The sequence below is a fragment of the Phaethon aethereus genome (genome assembly GCF_964289735.1).
Source record: "Phaethon aethereus genome assembly, chromosome: Z".
NCBI lineage: Eukaryota > Metazoa > Chordata > Aves > Phaethontiformes > Phaethontidae > Phaethon > Phaethon aethereus.
The window spans coordinates 72171752-72193888 of record NC_138577.1 but is presented as its reverse complement, the minus strand read 5'-3'; the positions used below and the strand labels follow the sequence as shown (position 1 = coordinate 72193888).

Here is a 22137-nt window from a genome sequence, read left to right as displayed (position 1 = left end):
ATAATCCCTATTAGGGCAGTTGTACATGGGGGTGGGGAAAAAAAAAAGAAGGAAAAAGACCTGTGTCATTCATATGTTTATACTGATAGTGAAATTTAGTGGTAGACACATGTATACAGAAAAAACAACAGAGTGCCCAGATCTGATAGTTTTTATTAGGCAATTATATAATACCACACTGCATGAGACTGTGGTTTTAAATAAAAATATATTGCTAGCAAAGGCAGAGAACATTTCTTAGTCTCTTATGAAATTGGCCACTCTCCAGATGACAGTAGAACATCTTTTTACCTTATGTCAGTCTAAACAGAATGTGTTTTTCCCTGTGAAATAAGTTTGCTTTAGAAAACTAATGTTTAAAATAAGGGGAAGCAGATCAATGAACTGTTCCGAAAGATCTGTCAGTCCCCCTGCCCTGCCCTTCCCCCTTCCTATCCCCCTCCCCTGCCCTGCCCTCTCTCCCTCTGCTAACTTTTATGCAGGTTAAACAGTCTGTGACACTCAGTTTACTTTGTCTGTCTATTCCTTGTCCACGTGGCTCCTTTGCTCACAGCTACCAGTGATCCTGCTGTGGTTAAGGAAAGATGAAAGCACAGGTACATAACCTATAGCCTAGCTAAGGTACCGTCTCTCAGTCGCTTGACTAAAAATTGATCCAGTTTGTTTAATTTGAATTCATTGTGCCTTCGTATTTCCCTTGCTTACAATCCATATCTATCTGGAAGGAGATACTCACCCTCTGCTTTCTCGGATGTTATTACTACAAAGAAGTCAATCTCATGGAAATTAATAATGTGCTGCCATATGATTTTTTGTGAAGGTAAAGATGGTTCTTTACTAATCTCTATGTGCTTGACATTGTCTTACTGGGATCCTCTCAATCCCAAAGACTCCGCTGTGCATCTCCTGCCATTTACAAACTGGAAAACTCAGAAAACAAAGTAAGACCTATGCACAGCATCTTGTTCTTTGCCTTCATTGCACTCTCTCAGACTTTAAGCCAGAAAGTTAGCCACTGAAGACACTCGTTATTTAACAATTTGTCTATACTCTTCATATCAGAAGTTGTCACAGCTCTGAGGAAAAAACCACAACAGCTGTCCTTGCATATTGCATTGAAGACTTACAGCTGCTCCTAAAACAACAGCCAATTTAAAGGAAATATTAATGAAATTATTATAATGTGGTTCAGAAGAGGCCACAGTGAAAGCAAAGGCCATTAAATATTACGACTTCCAGGCTGTGAAGGTATGCTAAAAACAAAGAACACCCAAGGCTTTATCAGATGAGTTAAAAGATGGGAATTTTGAATAAGGCAGACCAAAGCTGTATTGGGGCACGAGGCTGACTAGCTAGTCATTGGTAGCAAGGCCACCACTCCCCTGTCTGCCTCTGTTTCCATGCTAATAAATGGGCAACATTATGCTGACTTTTCTCTTGCGCAGTGTTTTCAAATCCTTCATGCAAAGTTCCACAATGAAAGCTTGAAATTATTTATAGAAATAATTTTATGTAAAGGCTGCATGATTACTGAGCTACAGCTACATATATAACATAGCTATATTCCTAGCACAGACTAGGAATATAATAGATTATAGCACTGTAAAGTAACAGACAGAAAATGGACATCTTTTTTTCCCAAGGTAAGCTCTCAAATTTTTGCATGAAGTGTTACAGGATTCCTGTCCATATGGAGACTTAACATTAGGTAACTGCAGTAAACTGCATGGTATTCAGTTTACCTATAGTGCTTTAAAAATGATGGAGGACAGTCAGCCCTGGGAGCAGTCAGTTCCAGAAAGTGTAGATATTTCAGTCACAACCTCAGACCACTAAACTGTTCATCCTTAAAGTGAACTTCTGCATGGGGCAAGGTGCTGTTCAATCCCACCACATCATTTAGAGAAAAATACATCCATAGTGTTATCCAACTTATACTAGTATGTGCTAGCATTTGTCAAGGTAAGAACTCTCGACTTAATATTTGCCAGTCTCTGTGATTCATACAAGCACAGAAAGACTGCTTCTAAAAAAAAAAAAAAAAGAAGGAAAGAAAAATAATACACTTGGAACTCCTTTCCAGACAATTTTCATGATCCTTTTAACACCTCCTGTAAGAACACAACTCAACTTCCTCTGTGTACATCCATACCGGAGTAGAATACAGATTTTATTCACTTCAGTGGGAAAACCAGAAGAGCTTGATTAAAGAAATATAGACTGCTGCTTTCTGCATAAATACTTAAATATGCCTTCGATAAGTATTTGCACCAAAAGCATTACAGTTGCTGCAGCTCTATTGAGTTTCTTAGCTAGTGATAACAATATTGATTGTAGCTTCTCCTTTGACACACTGTTCATGAACTTGAAATATTTTAAAACAAATTATGTATGTTTCAATGAACTATTTTGCTTGATCCCATTCTATTTAGAAAACAGATCTAGCAAGTTGCTAACTGCAACTTTGAACATTAGTTAGAACATGATACTTCCATTTTATTAAACCTAATTTGTAATCTTGGCATGAACCATAGAAAGATTTCCTGTCCTATCACTTGCAGAGAGCAATGGATCTTTTCTCCATTGGCCTGGCCCTGTGAAGTACTGACCTGCTTCCACCTCCCCCCAAGTGCAAGTGTGTGAATGCTGGTCCCTTACAGGATAATATCTGTTTGTGTTACAATGGAATAAATTAAAGCCTATTGTCCACAGCTGAATCTCCTGTATGTTCACAGATGTTTGTGATTAAAGGAGTAGGCTATGCAGCCCCAATTTCCACTGTGAAGCACTGTGTCACCCAAATAGTCTGACTCCCTTCACATGACTAGATGTAATAAGTGAATGTTCACATGTAAGTACAAACATAGCAAACAATAAACCAGCACATAGAACCAATAAACTAAGAACTCCCTGCCCTTATTCATAGTGCTTTGCCCTTATTTCTAAGCAGCATCCAAGTGGTCCTAGTGATTTTAAATGAGATTACTCATTCAGTGGAAAGCAAATAATGACACAGAAAGAATGACAGATTGTTTCATAATGATAACTGCCACAGACAGCAACAGAGGAGTATATATTTCTGATGAACATAATTTAACAGAAACACTTAGAACACACTTCACAAAAGTATTTTTTCAACAAGATTTCAAAAGCTGAGCTATTTAATACTAGGTAAAAGGTACAATTCAATCCCTGCCGCACAAATTTGTAGTTTGCTAACTTCAATCACTTAAGCCATTTGCAAGTTGCAAGTGAAAATTTATGTGAAACATTATTGGTTTATTTTCACTGAGTTGTAGGACAATTATTTAGTCAGTAAATAGTGTCAGAGATATTGTACAAATCAGACTTTGAAGGAGTTCAACGTGTTCTTTTCTGTGTACCTCCAGAAGTAAGGAAAAATAACAGAGATGAAGATGACAGAAAAAGGAAAGGCTTGAGTGTAGAGAGAATGGTGTTGCAAGTAAGAGGCCATGGAGTAAAAGGTGGATCAAAAGGACCTAAGAAAAAAAGTGAAAATAATACACTCAAAGAAAACAGGTCCTGGTAGCATCCTGAGAGCCTGTAGTCCTCACCGCTGGATCAGCTTTATTCACTTTCTACACATTTACTACTCATTTTTCATGACTGATGTTTGTCTCTTTGTGCCTTAAAACTTCTGGTGAAAGAGATTCTTCAACTTGCTCCTGCAATTTATTATAGTTCTTAATTAACCTTGTGTATTGCGTAATTCCTAACTTTACATCCTTTTCATGCTCTACATCACCTGGTAACCACAGAAGTATTTTAAAAAGCAGAGCCTAAGTGAATTCTAACAGAAGGGCTGGGTGATGAGAAAAGTTTGTAAAACAAACCATAATTAAATAACATGGTGTCATTTGGTCTTTGTGAAATAACAGAATATGTAGTTCAATTTCTGGAAACACAAAGTAGGGGAGACTCAGCTTTTTAAGACTGTTGTAAGGCAGTAAGATTCCTAAATTTCATTAGCAGCTAAATGCTCTAAAGTCTCAGTCAGTGATGCCTAAGATTTTGTCATAGGATCTGAGCAGATTAATCCAAAAGCCCATACAACATCCATTTGCATGTCTAAGTGGAACATTTTGAGTCAAAATATGGGTAAAAATTTGACTCAAAATATGTCTTAACTAGATGGATAGTTAAGACAACTGATAAAATACATTAAATTGGGTAATATCATTAGCACAGTGAAAAAAGCTATTATTCACAGTGGAAAATGGATCATGGATAGAAATACAAAACAATAATAAATGAGTGGATGTATGAGAAGTCACAACTTTTTATAATTCTTTTCTAGGAACAGGAAAGGTATTAGGAAAAAAATAATTTAATTGTGCACTTGACAGCACCTTCTCAGGTTAGCTTCATTATTTATTCTTTCCAATCAGGTACTCTCTTTCCTGTCTTTCTTCAGTGAGGCTTTGAACACACGATCATACAAGGTGGAAGAAGCCTCCAGAGTTCTCAAGTCAACCCCCCCTGTGTGAAGCAAGTCGAGCTGGAGCAGGTTGCTCAGGATCCTGTCCAGTTGAGTTTTTAACGCTCAATGTTTTGGTTACTCATTTTTAATATTCATTTGATGCACCAAAGTGTGAAAGAAAACACGTTAAAATAGGTCCATATGATTATAAAACCAGAGAATTGGCAGCAAACATGAGTGGTGCGTCCAATACCTATATCAGCTGGAACTTTTTAAAATAAGCAATTGTCTAGACTTACAGTCGCCCTTCCTCATTTTGACTGAACAAACTTTATAAAATTCTGCTCTCGGGGGAGATTTCCTAGAACAAGAAGTTACGTTATTTCAGCATGGAGTGAAACACTTTTTGTCTTTTCCAGCCAGACAAACTTCTTGCAAGAAGATTGTCTTTTCATGTTTTATAAGAGTACAGAAAAACAGATAAAATAGTTGAATTCAATTATATTTCAGCCCAGAAAAATACCTTGAAAAATGCAGCTGCCTTTCATCACAGCGACTGTAGGTTCAACCTGTGGTAAGAGGTTCTATCACTGTTGTTATACTATCAATGTTGTTAAAGACTCAGCCAGGAATCCTCTGCTTTAAAATTCCCATTGGGACTACAGATTTGTCACTCTTGTTTCCTGAAATTGGTTATTAAGGCTGAGTCTATTTAAGCAGACATTATCTTTTCAAATGTCCTGGCTGAACTCCTGGCCCTACTGAAGTTAATGACTAAATTCCTCTCACTTCAGCAGAGGCACGATTTCAGCATATATGTTTATAAAACATTTCTTTACAGTACCGCAAAAATTTCCAGCCTTTTCCCGCCTGCCTCCTCAGCCTAACATAACTTATTACTGTACACCCAACCCTTTGGGACACAGCTTATAAACCCTTACAGCCACGTTCAGAAGTCATTTGCAGATTTTTAATATTTGTAGTTGTCTTCCTAGGAATACAAGGTTTACACAATAGTGCAGCCTGTTCCTCTGTTTGCTTGTCCCATTACCTTTTAGTCCATTTTTCAATTTCAGCCAAATCTGACAGAAACTGGAGGTCTCACAGACATTACAGAATCACAGAATCATTAAGGTTGGAAAAGACCTTTAAGATCAAGTCCAACCATCAAGCCAACACCACCATGCCCCCTAAACCATATCCTGAAGTGCCACATCCAGAAGTTTTTTGAACATTTCCAGTGAGCGTGACTACCACCTCCCTGGGCAGCCTGTTCCAATGCTTGACCACCCTCTCTGTGAAGAAATTTTTCCTAATATCCAATCTAAACCTCCCCTGGTGCAACTTGAGGCCATTTCCTCTTGTCCTATCACTAGTTACTTGGGAGAAGAGACCAAAACCCACGTCACCACAGCCCCCTTTCAGGTAGTTGTAGAGAGCGATAAGGTCTCCCCTCAGCCTCCTCTTCTCCAGGCTGAACAACCCCAGTTCCCTCAGCCGGTGCCCATAAGACTTGTGCTCCAGATCCCTCACCAGCTTCGTTGCCCTTCTCTGGACACGCTCCAGCACCTCAACATCCTTCTTGTAGTGAGGGGCCCAAAACTGAGCACAGGATTCAAGGTGCGGCCTCACCAGTGCTGAGTACAGGGACACAATCACTTCCCTGCTCCTGCTGGCCACACTATTTCCGATAGTCCATTCAGGGTAATAGCCGTGGCGTAGAAATACTCAATTCAGTGCCACTGCCATGCGAGCTCCAACGTTAACGCTTCCACGCACTTGGCTTGCCAGCCAGCACACATTTTGCCTGCCACACGGCATGGCATGCTCAGTGCCCTTTGCTGGGGAGATAGACGTTGCAGGACGGGTTAAGAGTTTGAGTACTGGTTATTTGGGGAAGATGGGAACGCAGCCAGGTGCTGTCAGTTCCACGTTCCCTGCAACAATTTGCTGTAGTAATGCAGGCGTGACAACTTTATTGCAAGTTTGTGGCCTACCAACAAGGCGTTCGCTGACCCCTGGTTTGGCGCTGGCTGTGCGCTACCACACGGGAGCAAAAAAGGCTCCGTGGGGCCCGGAGAGGTGGAGGAGCTTCAGACAACCCCCACTTCAGCGGTACGATTCAAATACGAGCACTAACGACACATGGCAGAGGGGAGATACGGGCCCAGGTATACCTGCTAGGCACCAGGACCTCTTTAAAACTTTTAAATCCGAGGATTTCAGCCACAAGCTTTCCGGCGGCTGCGGGCCGCTGCAGACCCGTGAGGGAGCCGCCAGCTCGGTGCTCACCGCTCCCCCCCCTGCCCCAAAGTCGCCACAGGTTCGCTCTGCCTTCTCCCGGGGCGGTGCGAAGAAGGCCCCGGCGGCCACGCGGGCCATGCCGGAGCGCCGCGCAGCGCAGCCGCCTCGCTTGGCCCCGCCGGGCTGCCGTCGCGGGGCGGGGCCGCAGCGACAGCCATGGCGGCGCCCGTCGTTCCGGAGAGTGACAGGTACCGGCTGCTTTGGTCGCAGCATCGCTCCCGCCCTTGCCCGCGCTCCCGCCGCGGCAGGGCAGGGCAGGTCGGGGGCAGGGTCTCGCCGCGGCGTCGGTGCGCGGGTGCCCCTGACCGCTTCTTCTTCTTCCGCACAGCATCCGCAGAGCCGTGTCGCTGCTCAACGCCGTGGACGCGGGCCGGTTCCCGCGGCTCCTCTCCCGCCTCCTCCAGAAGCTGCACCTGAAGGTTGGCGGGCCGGGGACGCGGGGGAGCTCGCCGGGGCCGTGCTCCGCAGGCGGCGGGGCTGGCTGGGCGCGGCGGGCCGGAAGCGCGGGCTTCGCCTGTGCGGAGGGCGCCCAGGTCCAGCCGCAGGGCCCAGCCGGGTCCAGCCGCGGCCTTGGCCGCCCTGCCCCGGGCGGAGCCGCCGGAGGGGCCGGCGGCCTGCCGTGGCGGTGTGCGCGGAGCGGAGTGGCCTGCCGCGTCCCGCGGTAGCGTGGGTAGCCTGCCCTTCCCCGCCGCGGAGCGGGAAGGGAGCAGAGCCGAGCCAGGAGAGGCCCCGTCCCCCCGCTGCGCGAGTGCTACAGAGGCGTCTTCCTGGGACCGATACGACACTCCCTTTCGCTAAGGGGCAATTACTTCCATTACTTTTTTTCCTCAAGTATTCTTGATCGTAATTTCATTCATCAGTAATTGTTAGAACTATTTCAGGTGAATGAACTATGAACCAGGACTGAGCGGCAGAAGGTGAATGGCATGAGAACCAGTAATGCTTGGCATAACCTGCGCCCATCTCCTCCAGGTGCTGGTGTCACTGCGAACGCTCGCCAAGGAGACACAAAATCCTTGGCTTTTTGCACAAACGCCGTTCTTGCCCTCATAGAGGAAAGGCTAAATGCATATATATTTTTTTTTTTCATTCATTGTGTCCATTGTCCAAAGCCATCCGCGGAGTTGGGGTTGAAAATAAAGCCCATAACTTCTAGTAAATATTTTTGTCGTCTTTACAGAAAGCTGTATTATAAAGAAAACATAAAAATATCAGTAGTCAGTTTCATCACACAGTGCCAAAAAGTCAAATGGAGACTAAATCTAACCTTGGTACTAAATATTGCAGGGGAAACTGTGAGATAAATGCTAAAACAGAAATTATTTTGTTGAATTTCTTTATCTTTCACTGTCAGATTTTGTTTATTCCCTTGTTTTGTGTTTAGAAAAGATACAAAAATAAATACAGAATTTGTTTTCTATGCCCATATATATACAAAGTAAATATTAAAATATCACAGGTTAGGAGCAGCATAGATAGAAAATATGAATGTATTAAAGGCCATAATTCTGAGATTATAAGTATTGTTTTGATTGTTTCATTCAATTGCTGATTTTTTTCCTACCAACATTACTAGCTTGGATGCTGCTGTTATGGCAGAGGGATTTCTCAATTGTTTTGCATGGATATTAGCTCATTGGTAACTGGAAGGTGTCTCCAATGGTTTTTGGTTTTTTTTTTCTTTCCTAACTGCTCAATAGTAGTTTAGTAGCTCTTCACAATTTTAATCAGCGTTTATATGAGCCAGAGCGGTGCTTTTAATTTAGCCCACTTGGTCAATCTCATGAATCGTTCAGCTGGCCTTTCCAATGTATCTGACTCTAGGACATGTTAAATCGCTGGAAACTTTAAATAAACTTGCTTGCCTTAACAAAGTAGATACTCAGAGCTCTGCATTTCCTTCAGAGCTAATGATTCAAATAATGTTTCCGTTTTGATACTTTTGTTACAGACATTGAAATCATTGAATTTTTTGTGTAATTGCCTCATTTTGTTTATTCTGACAGCTCAATTGCTTTTTTTGTGTAGCTTTGCAGTTTTGGATTACTAAGTGGTCTAAATATGGTGTTTTTATGTCTGTAGCATAGATTTGCTAGTAATTACGTTTTAAAAGATGGCAATATCGGCATTTAAATTACTATTTAATTTGCTGTAATATAATAAATATAACTGCTGTATTTTAAAAGTACAGCACGTTCTCAATCTTCAGTAATACAGTAGGCTATAGATTCAAATCTGACTTTCAAAATAAGCATACATCAGGCCTTTATTTCCTTTGTAACAGCATGGGTGATTTTCAGAAGAGTATCCAGAGTGGAAGAAGCATATGTAGCTAACTTCACTACAGTTCTGTTTTCTTTGGGGTTTGATTCAAGTAATGCACTTAGTACTTTTCTTATTTTTATTTATAAAAGGTTGTTGGAGATGATCTGGTAGTTGAAAGAAAAATATTTCTTTAGTGTCTCTCAGGTACAAAGAGAAAGCATTTTCTTGTGATGTATTTCAAGTAATCCAGATAAATTCTCATCTAATACTGTTGGCCTTTGATTTTCACTGGGAGGGATTGCATTGTATTTTTCTGTTGGAAAAGAGCTTTACTTTCTTTCTTCTATTTGGAAACAACTGTACAGCCACTATGTTTATAAAAATGGGGGGAAAGTTATTGTTTTGACAAGTATGTTCTTGGTCACTAAACAGAATGTTAGGACTAACCACTTTTGTGCTTCAGACTGAAAGTAGCTTCAGTGAAGAGGAGGAGGAAAAACTTCAAATAGCTTTTTCGCTGGAAAAGCAGGATCTTCATCTAGTTCTTGAAACTGTATCATTCATTTTAGAACAGGTACCTTGTTTCTATCCTTATGAATTGATACATGTATTTTTTTATCTGATTGTAGATTTCAAAAATACAAAAGTCAAGTTAAAAAAGAATTAGTGAAAACGTGTCTGTAGTATATTTTGTATGTTTTGGAGGTATGATTTTATTGTTTTTGTTTGCATGCCTTCCTGATTTGGATTGGAGTCATTGCATTTGTGGAGTGAGTTTCCAGCTAATGTAAATACAGGTGGTGGAAGCGAGCTCTGCATGACTACAAGAGAAGTCTTAATAATTATGAGATACAGTCTTTCCTCTTATTCATTGCAAGCAAGCCAGACATGCATTTTCTTAATTCCTCTAAGGAAAATACTAGATGGCATTATTGAGCACCACTTAAGTTACATGAAGTATCAGTTATGGAAAATTTTCATGCACAGAAAAGTATAGAGACTCTACTTAGGTGAACAGGCACACCTGAGGTAGCTGTAGGATCTGAATGAGTAGGTGACTGCATGATGTAGTATCTTGTAAGCAGAGGTTTTCTGGTTCTACAGTCTACCACTACTGAGGCTGGGAAGCCAATGTACTGCCTGGTAAATCTGCTAACTTTCTTGGAAGTCACGGCCACCATGTTACCCATCCATTTCATGCAAGTGTAGTAAGTGCAGTCTGTGCAGAGCGCGTGCATACTGATGGTCTGTTGTGGGATTTGAATCTTGTCCTTTCTTACGCATGTCAGTTTATGATTAGTTCACTTAGTTAACACATTCCACAGTGTTACAAAGAAAACAGTCCTCCCCATGGCTCCTATCCACTGAAAAATCAAAATGAAACCTGAGGTCACATCCAGATTGGAATACTGAATTTTCATCTCAACTGAACAGCAAACTTCATTGCCTGATCCTTATTTCACCAGATGGCTTCATTTAGTTGATGATTATTGAGGATGAACAGAAAAAGCAGTTCTGTCTCTTTTTTAAATTAAGACAATGTAAATGTCTTACATTTAATAAAACAAAGGGAAGGATATTAATATCTGCCCAAAGAAGAGTCCCAGACGGAATATGTGTTCCCACTGATAACTGTGCTTCTTAGAGTAGCTGCTTGCTCTGTCAGAGTGTAGCTTTTTTAACAGCCCTTCGGTCTATGGGTACATTATAGGTAAGAAGACTGCTGCGTGGTCTTTGCCACATATATTGTTTCTTTTTTCTTTTTTTTTCCCCACCCTGGTGCTGATGGAGTCCTGATTTTGAAAGTGGAGACGAGAATACCGTATAGAGTGTTTACCACAAAAATTTATGCTAATAGGAAGGCTTTATCTAACTCATTTTTTTTGTCAAACTGTTCCTGTCTTTTCAGAGTATTCAAGCTTGCTTGAAGAGTGTGAATTTGGAAAAGTTATCCTTTCTTCATGGTCACAATTGACTTAAAAGCCCAGGTTTTTTTCAGCGATAGCTGCTTTGGCATTATGTACAGTGGAAACATACACATACACTCAGATCTAGCTTGTATATGCATTTTTTCAGTTTGTCTATCTTGAGAAGAGTAATTTGTAATACTCATTTTGAGATAACCATTGAGATAGTTACACTTTTCTGTCTTCTCAGTCAGAGTGTTAAGATGAACAGGGTGCTTGTAGTCCCACAGTAGTGTTGTTAGTAAAAATCTTGTGTGAACATGGTGGCCCTCTGTGGTAGAATATATCTGACACAACTTGCAGAGCAGTTCTCGACAACATTTATTTTTCCTTTTAACAGGCAGTCTATCATAATTTGAAGCCTGCTTCATTGCAACAACAGCTGCAAAGCATTCACCTGGATCAAGACAAAGCTGAAGCATTTGCCAGTGCATGGGCGGCCGCAGGTCAAGATACAATTGAAAAGTTCAGGCAGAGGGTTTTGACCCCTCAGAAGGTAATGTTTTTTTCTAAGAGAGCATAAAGCTGTGTAGGTTTGTTTTAGATAAGGGAGTTTAAAGTTTGTGGCAAGCCAAGGTACTGGCAAATAAGAAAGGTACTTACTAGGTAGTAGATAAATGTGATCGAGGTGGTGGAGTTCCATTGTCTTAAAGAGATGTTACATGTTCGCTGAGCTGCTGTTAACTGTTGGAACCTGACTATATGCGCACTGTTAGCAATGCAAAGTAATGCAAGTTACGTACCACTTGGAGATGTTTGTGAACATGCTTTACAATAGGACAGGGGTAAAATGTGTTCATGAACACTTGTAGTAGTTTAGCTCATCAGCCTATTGATTCTCTTTATGTAAAGTGTATATGAGCTCCTGCCATATTTAATTTTGTAAGCTGATTGGATGGTGCATTTTGTGAGAAGCTTACTACGATTTTGATATACTTTTCTACGATGGCATAATAATCTTGCTTCATATGTGCCTGTTACCAGTTAAAACTTTGGTACATGCTGTGGAAGTCTCATTGTGTCTTTAGGCATAAATGTCTACATCTATAAGAAGGTATAATAACATCCTTCAGTTGATTCATAATAACTCTTGAACTTCATTAGAAGATGTATACAGAAGACATCAGTGTCAGCCAGGATCAAATGGATCAAAAGAATCGTGGAACTTTGACTCAGTTATTCTTGCTTTATTTTTACCATTGCTGTATGCCTTGTTGGGATAAGATTCAGTTTGTAACTTTATGATTTGGTTAGTAAAATATACATAGGAAATAATTTTTGTATGTAAGGTACACATGATACACTGACAGAAACAGAACAACGTTATTTGTACCAGCAGGTTTACACCTAAATAAACCTAGCATTATATTTAGCTGTAAAATGCACATTTTGAGAAGACAAGATATGTCTGTGGATCAGATATTCAGAATTGCATCACAGATGATTTTTCCACAGTATTTAAACTTGATCCTTTGTAAAACTGGGTCATTTTAGACACAAAACTTGTAGAATTTTCATGTGCAAAATTACAGTAACTCATGAACTTAACCAAGTAAATGACTGATAATGGAAGTATGCAAAAACAATTTGAGTTGAACAAGGCATTTTGGGCTTCTGTCTTTCTGAGGTAATATTTACCAATGCCAAGCATACAAGCCTCAAAGTTTAAATGGTCAGCGATACAGTGAGTATATAGGCAGGTATGACTGTCTGTTGAAGGAGGTAATTTGAAAACCAAGGAGAATCATGGAAGTTTATAATGCTAACTTTTCAGACTACAGCATATGTGTGCAGAATGGAAGGCAATTCTGAAGATACCCTACAAAGCAGCTGTCTGAGAATTTTCTTCAGACAGACTATGCACTAATACATATTTTACTGCTGGGTCTTTGGCTATGAGAAACTAATAAAAACACCTTTGATCCTCTTTTATTTGGACCTTGTATGATACACACCTGTGGTCCTTCTGTGACCTAATTTGGAGATGACATTGCTTTGTTTCTTGTCTGCAGTTTTGTGAGCCCTGCAACATACAGCGCTTCTGGTCTATGTTACAGCTTTGGAGATTCTTTGTGACTTCATCACGATCTCTTATAATGGCACGGCATTTTCCTAGTATATTACATCCAATATAATGCACTTTTAAACTGTCATTTGTAATTAAGCTTGTGGAAAAGCAACTGCCAAAATATCATAGTGCAACTTACTTGTTTTTTAGCATGAAAGCAGGTTGAAATATAGGTGTGTGCCTCTATATATGCTTAAAGCATCATTTCACTTGCTGTTTTTTTCTTCTATTTTCCTAGCCTAGATGACAAATTGAGTATCAGTTTGAGTGTGAGTGTAGACTCTAAGGTGTAATTTGAGGTTGAACTTTAAATTACTTTCTCAGTTTGTTTTGAAAACCTCTTAATCCTTTATACTTTAGCTGAATGAAAAACTCAAAGTTCAAGAGAACCTTTCTTTAATCCAAAGCCCCAATTCACAGAACTAATTGCTAAATGAAGTATTTATTCTGCTAACAAGGCACACAGAGGTAAAATATTTTAGAAGTTGCAGGAAATAATGGAAGAAGAACTTGCCTTCTCCTTGTAATCTTACGAATCTCCTTGTAATGTCTTATGAGTACAGTCGATGACTGCATGATCCCTTCATTATTTCCTTCTATATTCTGGAAGTGATTATCAGCACATATTTGCTGTATTATCTTTCTATACCTTGAGAAATAGTGGGCAAAATATTCTCTTGTGATACGTTGTTATAATAGCCAACTTGCTGTAAACTTTCATCAACACCTTGAGTTAAAAAAAAAATTAAAAAAAAGTTAGCATCCTGAAAAATACTTAGACCAGAGTACTAGCTTTTTAGATTAGATTTACAATTTAGGTTTTTAGATTTAGAGATTATATTAACTTCTTTCTTTGTAAAATGAGATGTGTATCTAATTATTAATACTCTCTGCGACGTGTATATATAGGTATTATATCTAAAACAATTGACCCAATAAATGTGCCCTCTGTATAGGTACTTCTTTACATGGCTGTGTATAAGTTAATGATTTATGCTGTTCATTTCTCTCACAGAAGCAATATTAGGTATGTAAAAGGAATATGACTGTTATCATAGAATCATACAATGGTTTGGGTTGGAAGAGACCTTAAAGATCATCTAGTTCCATGCCCCATGCTGTGCAGGGGGCAGCGGAACTACACCTTCCACTAGACCAGGGTGCTCAAAGCCCCATTCAGCCTGGCCTTGAACACTTCCAGGGATGGAGCATCCACAGCTTCTCTGGGCAACCTGTTCCAGTGCCTCACTACTCTCATACTGAAGATTTTCTTCGTATATCTAATCTAAATCTCCTCTTAGTTTAAAGAGGAGATTACCTTTTCTCCTATCACTACATGCCCTTGTAAAAAGTCTCTCTCCAGCTTTCTTGTAGCCTCTTCAGGTACTGGGAGGCTGCTATAAGGTCTCCCCAGAGCCTTCTCTTCTCCAGGCTGAACAAGCCTACCTCTCTCAGCCTGTCTTCATAGGAGAAGTGCTCCAGCCCTCTGATCATCTTTGTGGCCCTCCTCTGGACTCAACACCAACAGGTCCATGTCCTTATGTTGGAGGCTCCAGAGCTGAACACAGTACGTCAGGTGGGGTCTGACCATAGTGGAGTAGAGGAGCAAGATCACCTCCCTCAACCTGCTGGTCATGCTTCTTTTGAGGCAGCCCATGATATGGTTGGCTTTCTGGGCTGCAAGCGCACAGTGCTGGGTCATGTTGAGCTTCTCATCCACCAGTACTCCTAAGTCCTTGTTGTCAGGGCTGCTCTCAATTCATTCTCTTCCCACAAGTATTTGTGCTTGGGATTGCCCTGACCCATGTGCAGGACCTGGCACTTGGCCTTGTTGAACTTCATGAGCCCACCTCTCAAGACTGTCAAGGTCCCTCTGGATGGCATCCCTTCCCTCCAGCATGTCAACCACACCACACAACTTGGTGTCATCGGCAAACTTGCTGAGGGTGCACTCAGTCCCACTGTGTTGCCAACAAAGATGTTAAACAGCGCTGGTCCCAGTACTGACGTCTGAGGAAGGCCACTTGTCACTGGACTGCACTTGGACATTGAGCCATTGACCGCAGCTCTCTGAGTGCGACCATCCAGCCATTTCCTCATCCACTGAGTGGTCCATCCATCAAATCCATGTCTCTTCAATTTAGAGAGAAGGATGCTGTGTGGGACAGTATCAAATGCTTTGCGCAAGTCCAGGCAGATGATGTTAGTCGCTCTTCCCTTATCCACCAATGCTGTAACCATGTTGCAGAAGGCCACCAAATTTGTCAGGCAGGATTTTCCCTTAGAGAAGCCACAGCCAGTCACCTCCTTATTTTCCATCTGCCTTAGCATAGTTTCCGGGAGGATCTGCTCCATGATCTTGCGGGGCACAGAGGTGAGACTGACTGGTCTGTAGTTCCCAGGGTCTTCCTTTTTACCCTTTTTAATTATGGTGATTATGTTTCCCCTTTCCATGTCACTGGGAGCTTCACTGGACTGCCACAACTTCTCAAATATGATGGATAGTGGCTTAGCAATTTCGTTCACCAGTTCCCTCAGGACCCGCTGATGCATCTCATCAGGTCCCACAGACTTCTGTGCCTTCAGGTTCTTTACATGGTCTTGAACCCCATCTTCTCCTACAGTGAGCGGTTCTTTGTTCTCCCAGTCCCTGTCTTTCCTTTCTGTGACCTGGGTGGTATGGCTTGAGCACTTACCAGTGAAGACTGAGGCAAAGAAGTCGTGAGTAGCTCAGCCTTCTCCATATCCCGAGTAAGCAGGTCTCACGTTTCCTTCCAGAGGGGGCTCACATTTTCCCCTCGTCTTCCTTTTATCACCAGCATACCTATAGCAGCTTTTCTTGTTGCTCTTGATGTCCCAGGCCAGATTTATTTCTGTCAAGGCTTTAGCTTTCCTAACCTGATCCCTGGGTGCTTGGATAATTTCTCTGTATTTCTCTCAAGCTGCCTGTCCTTGCTTCCACCGTCTGTAGGCTTCCTTTTTGTGTTTGAGTTTGTCATCCATGCAGGCCTCCTGTCATTTTTGCTGACTTCCTCTTTGTGGGGATGCATTGCTCCTGAGCTTGGAGGAGGTGATCCTTGAATATTAACCAGCTTTCTTGGGCCCCTGTTCCCTCCAGGGCTTTATCCCATGGTACTCTACCAAGCAGATCCCTGGAGATGCTGAACTCTGCTCTCCAGAAGTCCAGGGCAGTGAGCTAGCTGTGCACCCTCCTCGCTGCCCTAAGGATCTTGAACTCCACCATTTCATGATCACTGCAGCCAAGGCTGCCCTTGAGCTTCAGATTCCCCACCAGCCCTTCCTTATTTGAGACAACAATAGCATAGCACCTCTCCTTGTTGACTCCTCTATCACTTGTAGAAGGAAGTTAACATCAACACATTCCAGGAACCTCCTGGATTGCTTATGCCCTGCTGTGTTGTCTGTCCAACAGATATCAGGGTAGTTGAAGACCCCATTAAGGACCAGGGCGTGTGAATGTGAGACTGCTCCTGTCTGTTTATAGAGGGCCTTATCTGCTCAGTCTTCCTGGTTGCGTGTCCCGTAGCAGACCCCCACCAGAATGTCACCCGTCCCTGCCATCCCTTTAATCCTGACCCATAAGATCTTGGTTGGCTCCTCATCCATCCCCAGGTAGAGTTCCACGCACTCCAGCTTGTCATTGACATAGAGGGTGGAACCCCCTCCTTATCTCTTCCTGTCCTTCCTAAAAGAGCTTGTATCCTTCCATTCCAACATTCCAGTCATAGGAGCCATCCCACCATGTCTCCATGATGCCAATAAGATCATAGCCCTGCAGGCGTGTGCATGTCTCTTAGCTCCTCTTGTTTATTCCGCATACTACTTGTGTTTGCATGGAAGCATTTAAGTTGGGCCCCTGATGAATCTGACTTAGTGGCTGGAGTGGCTGGAGTTCCTTTGTGCGGCTCTTCAGGTGCTCTCCTGCTGACTTGTGATCCTTCTCTGGGCATCTATTGCTGGCACTGGCGTCAAACTGGTAGGAGCTGGGTGGATTGAGCTTCCTTCCCCCCTGCAACTTCAGTTGAAAGCCCTCTTCAAGAGCTTGGCAAGCCTATGACCGAAGATGCTCTTCCCTTTCTCTGACAGATGAACACCATCAGCACCCAGTAGACCAGGTTTCTCAAAGCAAGTCCCATGGTCTAAGTAGCTGAACCCTTGGCGGTGGCACCAGCCCTGTAACCATTCGTTGATTCACCAGATTCATCTAGGCCTTTCGGAGGGATGGCCATGGAGGGCCATGAAAATAATGCAAGGGCTGGAACATCTCTGCTACGAAAAAAGGCTGAGAGAGTTGGGGTTGTTTGGTCTGGAGAAGAGAAGGCTCTGGGGGGACCTTGTTGCAGCCTTCCAGTACTCAAAGGGGGCTTCTAAGAAGATGAGGACAGACTTTTTAGCAGGGCCTGTAATGACAGGACAAGCAGCAATGGTTTTAAACTGAAAGAGGGTAGGTTTAGGTTGTATATAAGGAAGAAATTTTTTATGATGAGGGTGGTGAGACACTGGAAGAGGTTGCCTAGAGAAACTATGGATGGCCCATCATTGGAAGCGTTCAAAGTCAGGTTGGATGGGGCTTGGAACAATGTGATCTAGTGACAGATGGCCCTACCCACGGCAGGAGGGTTGGACTAAGTGATCTTCGAAGGTCCCTTCCAACCCAGCCCATTATATGATTCTATGAATGCAGATTTTTAAAAAAGTATATACGGGCTTTTTGGTTGTCACTGCATATTTGGTAGGGGCTTTTACTGGCCTGCTCAGGTGCTGTGCAGGACTACTTATTAATTTAGAATTCAGAGCATGTGTGAATATTTGATGCTTTTGCTTGCCATGTACTTTTCTTTACACTTACCTTTATACTTTATAATGGCTTCAGTTGGTGTATGTATGGGATTGCTTACCTGTATCAGAGTGCAGAATCAGGGTCATGATTAGTATTACTGAGATTCTTACAGTTCTGTTCCAGCATGAGAGGGTGTTCAGGGAAACTCTGTACAAGATAAGTTTGCAATGTAACTAAGAAAGATCCAGTTGCAATTTTATGTTCATTTGAAAGTGTTTTACTAAAATCCCAACTGGCAAAATAATTCTGAGTCTCCTGGCATCTGGTACTTAGAAGTTGTGTGTTTTGGAAGTACTGAAATGCTGCCACTAAGTGTTTTCTGTAGGACAAGAAGGACTAGGCACTAATCTTTCATTTCTGTTTTAAGACAACATAAAATGATTGAAAGTTTTCTTTTTTTATTTAGAGGTACCATTTCCGTATCACGCAAACATTGGAACCTTTGGGCAAATTGATGGAAGAACTGAGGATTGATTAACTTATGGCCAAAACTAGTGGGTAGCTGACTGCCCAGAATTATTATTTCATAATATTACTAATTAATTTGGCTCATTGCTGTTTTTGAGAGAGCAGGCCACTGCATCTTTTAGCTTGCAGCAGTGCTCAGATTTGGACTCCAGATGACTAGTTATTATGAGAAGTAACTTCTTTCAGATATTTTGCTTGTATTGTCATACTATTTCTCTTAAACTAGGTTCTCTTCTCGCCTGCAAGGTACAACTTGGTAAAAACTAGCATTCTGGGTTCTGGATCTGTCAGTTCTATGCAAGAGATGTAGGTGGTAATGCGCCGGCTGATAGCTTCATTAGGGTGACAAGCCAAACTGAGTTTGTTAGAGCAACAGAATAAGTATTTCACAGAATGCTGATTAGGTGAAGTTTTCTGTGGCATATTGAACACTCCTTCTAATTGTTAGAGGAAAAATGTTCTGTTTTGAACATCGGTCTTTGACACTCTTTGTGCAGACTGCTTAGTTGGTAGGATGTTATTGAGAAATGAGTAACAACTGTAGAGTTAAACTAAAGCTGTACTGTTTAATGGTATTTATTTTCTCACTTCATCTTTTCATTTTTCTTCACTGAACTATAGGCAGTCTTCAGCTCCAAAGGGTTATTAATTATGTATATTTTCCTTTTGCAATAATTGGCTCTTTGGATCTTTCTCATCTGGCAGTCCTTTTATTATATTATTTCTGCTGTATAATGCAATCCTAGTTAATTAGAATGATGGTATTTGTATCAGGGTTTTTTTTCAATGCGTTCTTAATTTAGCCTCTAGAATGATATGCCAGTGATAATAGTCTGATATCAGTCTGGTCCAGTTTTTAAGTCTTTGCTTGGTAATCTATCAGTTTAGAAATAAGTACACATATTGATCAGATTAAAATGTATTTTCTCCTCTCTGCGAAGAAGAGCGAGCGTTGTAGTAGGGTTCACTGAGTTCTTAGGGCAGTTTTTCATCAATTCTGTTGCTCTCCCCGCCCCCCTTCCTACTCCCTCTGTATTATGTTCTCTGTATGTTTTTTGGTACTCTGTGTAAATCTATCTCTTTTAAAGGCAGGTCAAGCTAAATGCCACATAGCTTTCTTGTTTTGGTAAACTATTCAGGGTATCTTTAAAATATATATAATAAAAAAGGTAAGAGTCCTGTGTTGCCAAGCAGGAGAAGTTTTTTATAGCATTCAGACAGCATTACTTAACGTAATGATGCGTGGGAATGCAACTAACGAAATTACATACCAAAAATTCTTGACAGAGCTGTCAATTCTGTATCTTGACTGGCTGTTTGAAGCCATCTGGGGAAAAACTCTGAAAGTAGTTTTCTCAGAAACTGGCCTTCTTGCTAAGGGGTGTATATGTAATGTGAATATGCTAAGTTCCCTCTGCTAAATGCTGGCAAACGTACAGAAATACTCTAAAACACATGCATCCTATGGTGGTTATGACAAAAAAGAAGAGAATTGGCATGCTCTGTGTGTGTGTTGTGGGGGAAAAATTCTTTCTGACATTAGAATAAATGCAAAAAAAGGAGGAATACAACTCAAAGAGAAAGAATCCTTCAGTTTCTTGTTCATGTCTGATCCACTAGTCATTCTTACACAGACAAACAGAGGTCACAAAGACCGTGTCGTACCTAGGGGCATTGTCACAATGAATTGTGAACCAACTTGCATTATACGATGCCATCACACACAGTGGCAAAAAGAACCCAAATGATGAAATATGTAGTAAAGACACAGTTTTATACCTACCAAGATTTATTTTAATACCTGGCTACAGCACGACCGAGTCTGTTTAATCTTCCACTCACCCGGCTTTTTTAGTATGTATTTTAATTGTGTGCAATTTTTAGGTACTACTTCTTCAGGATTTTTTTAATGGGTTTCTTCCTGTCCTTCTTACCCTCTTCTGTCTTCTACCAAGAAAGTGCAAATGATGAAGGTTGGAAGAAGGTACATTTTGAGAATGATTAAAATAATCTGAAACATTTCTTCTGTTCCTACATGCAAAATAGCATCTTTTAAGGTTACAAAGGAGTACCATACTTATCTAGTGTAACTTCCTGTGTAGTACAAACCATAATTTTTCTTCAATGTGTAAAAAAGCTTCTGAAACAGGGGTCTGGTTGTGATTTTAAAGCTTGAAATGACAGGTAATTTCTGGGGTATTTTTTATGGTTAATAAAAATGTCTGCCTTATCTCTAATTAAAATCTGTCTAACTTTATCTTCCCAGTGTTGGATCTTGCTATATATTCTTCTGCTAGATAAAAGAGCCAGGCAGCTATGACTTTTTCATGTAATTGCTTGTAGACTGGTGCATATTTTTACTGCAACTTCTGTGCCCACAAATTTCCCAGAGGGAGACAGAGCACAACACCACAAAGTGAATCTCTAAATACTAGGGTTTTGGAAACTTGAGTGCTGTTTCTAACGTTTGTCATACAGTCCCTTTCTGTTTGCTTTCAAGCTACCTGCTTATCAGTTAAAATACATGTAAAGATGAAAACCTGCAGTAACTTCAATTAGGGAGATGTCTTTTGAAGTTGTTGCTTCTTAGCACAAGTCTTGCTCTACCAATTTAATGTCATATTATTTCTTTTGTTTCCTTCTTTTTGAAGTACACTGGTACTTTTTGGTGCATGTCTTTTCCTTTTTTAAATTCAAAGATTAAAGATGTGAAGGGGTTTGGTTTGAATATTGAATGAAGAAGTCTGAAAGTACCACTTTTCCTGGCATATGTGCTAAGTAAGGTTTGCCAAAGAGAAGTAGGACTTTATCCTTGCAGACAAAGATGGGAAGTCAGAGGAAATTAACCCTCCAGAAGAGAGCCAATCTTGAAAAGAGAGCCAGTCATGAGGAATCTGCTTATCTTACATATTCACCAAATAAGATGGCTTTAGCTAGATAATTTGTGCAGATTTTCCATTTAGAGTTAAATCTCAGTTTCTTTTTCTATATTTCATATGCTCTTCATATTCAAATCACCTCCGAGAGATAACTGAGGTACTGGCTTTTTGGGTTGCTCCTGTTGCTTTTTCTAGCATTAATTACATGCTGAAACTTCCAATTTACAAAGTTGATACACTTACTGCTTCTCATTTTATTTAAGTTACTGGTATAATTAGGGAAAGTTCTGGTGAGGGATCTGAGAGCTGCACAGCAAACATAATGCATGGCCTGTTGCTCTCTTCAGTGTCTCTCTATCCCGTTCACTTGGTTTAACCACTTGAATGGGTCTTTGGCCAAACCTGTCTTCAGTCCATTGGTGCCTTCTTTTGAGGTTAAGATACAAACCCACTCAAATAGTTTCTCTTTGTTTTTTAAACTTTAAGATTTTTTTTTTCTCTGGGAATTGTTCTATTTAGTGAATCTTTTCACAGGATTCTGAAATTCACTGTCCATCTGCCTTTCCTTGCCCTTGTGTTACAACTACCACTATTTCTAGTTAGAGACAATCATAGCATGTGGTACTACTTCAGAGCCTAGAAGGTTATTCTTGTCTATTGGTGAAAAACATAGTTGCTGCTTTCCTTTTTGTTTTGTTTTCTTTATTGTTTGCTGATGGTCTTGCAGTATGTGTGAGATTAAGGCAAAATTGGATTCAACATTGTGTTCTAGTATTGTGACTAGATAGATGAGATCTGTCCAGTGATTCTTATTTTCTTAGAACTATGTAACTAAGATACATTGCAAAACTATCATTAAGGTTGCAAAGTCTGGTCTTAAATTT

General features: G+C 40.9%; 1 protein-coding gene across 1 annotated transcript in view; it reads left to right on the top strand.

Annotated features, from left to right (window-relative positions):
• Window positions 1-6901: 6901 nt before the first annotated feature.
• Window positions 6902-22137, top strand: part of COMMD10 (COMM domain containing 10) — a gene marked incomplete at its 5' end in the record, with an annotated part of 120869 nt that continues 105633 nt past the window's right edge. The window contains 4 exons of the mRNA XM_082013416.1: window positions 6902-6933; window positions 7074-7164; window positions 9474-9584; window positions 11318-11473. Of these exons, the coding sequence (XP_081869542.1) occupies window positions 6902-6933; window positions 7074-7164; window positions 9474-9584; window positions 11318-11473 (390 nt within the window). The remainder of the gene's footprint in view (window positions 6934-7073; window positions 7165-9473; window positions 9585-11317; window positions 11474-22137) is intronic.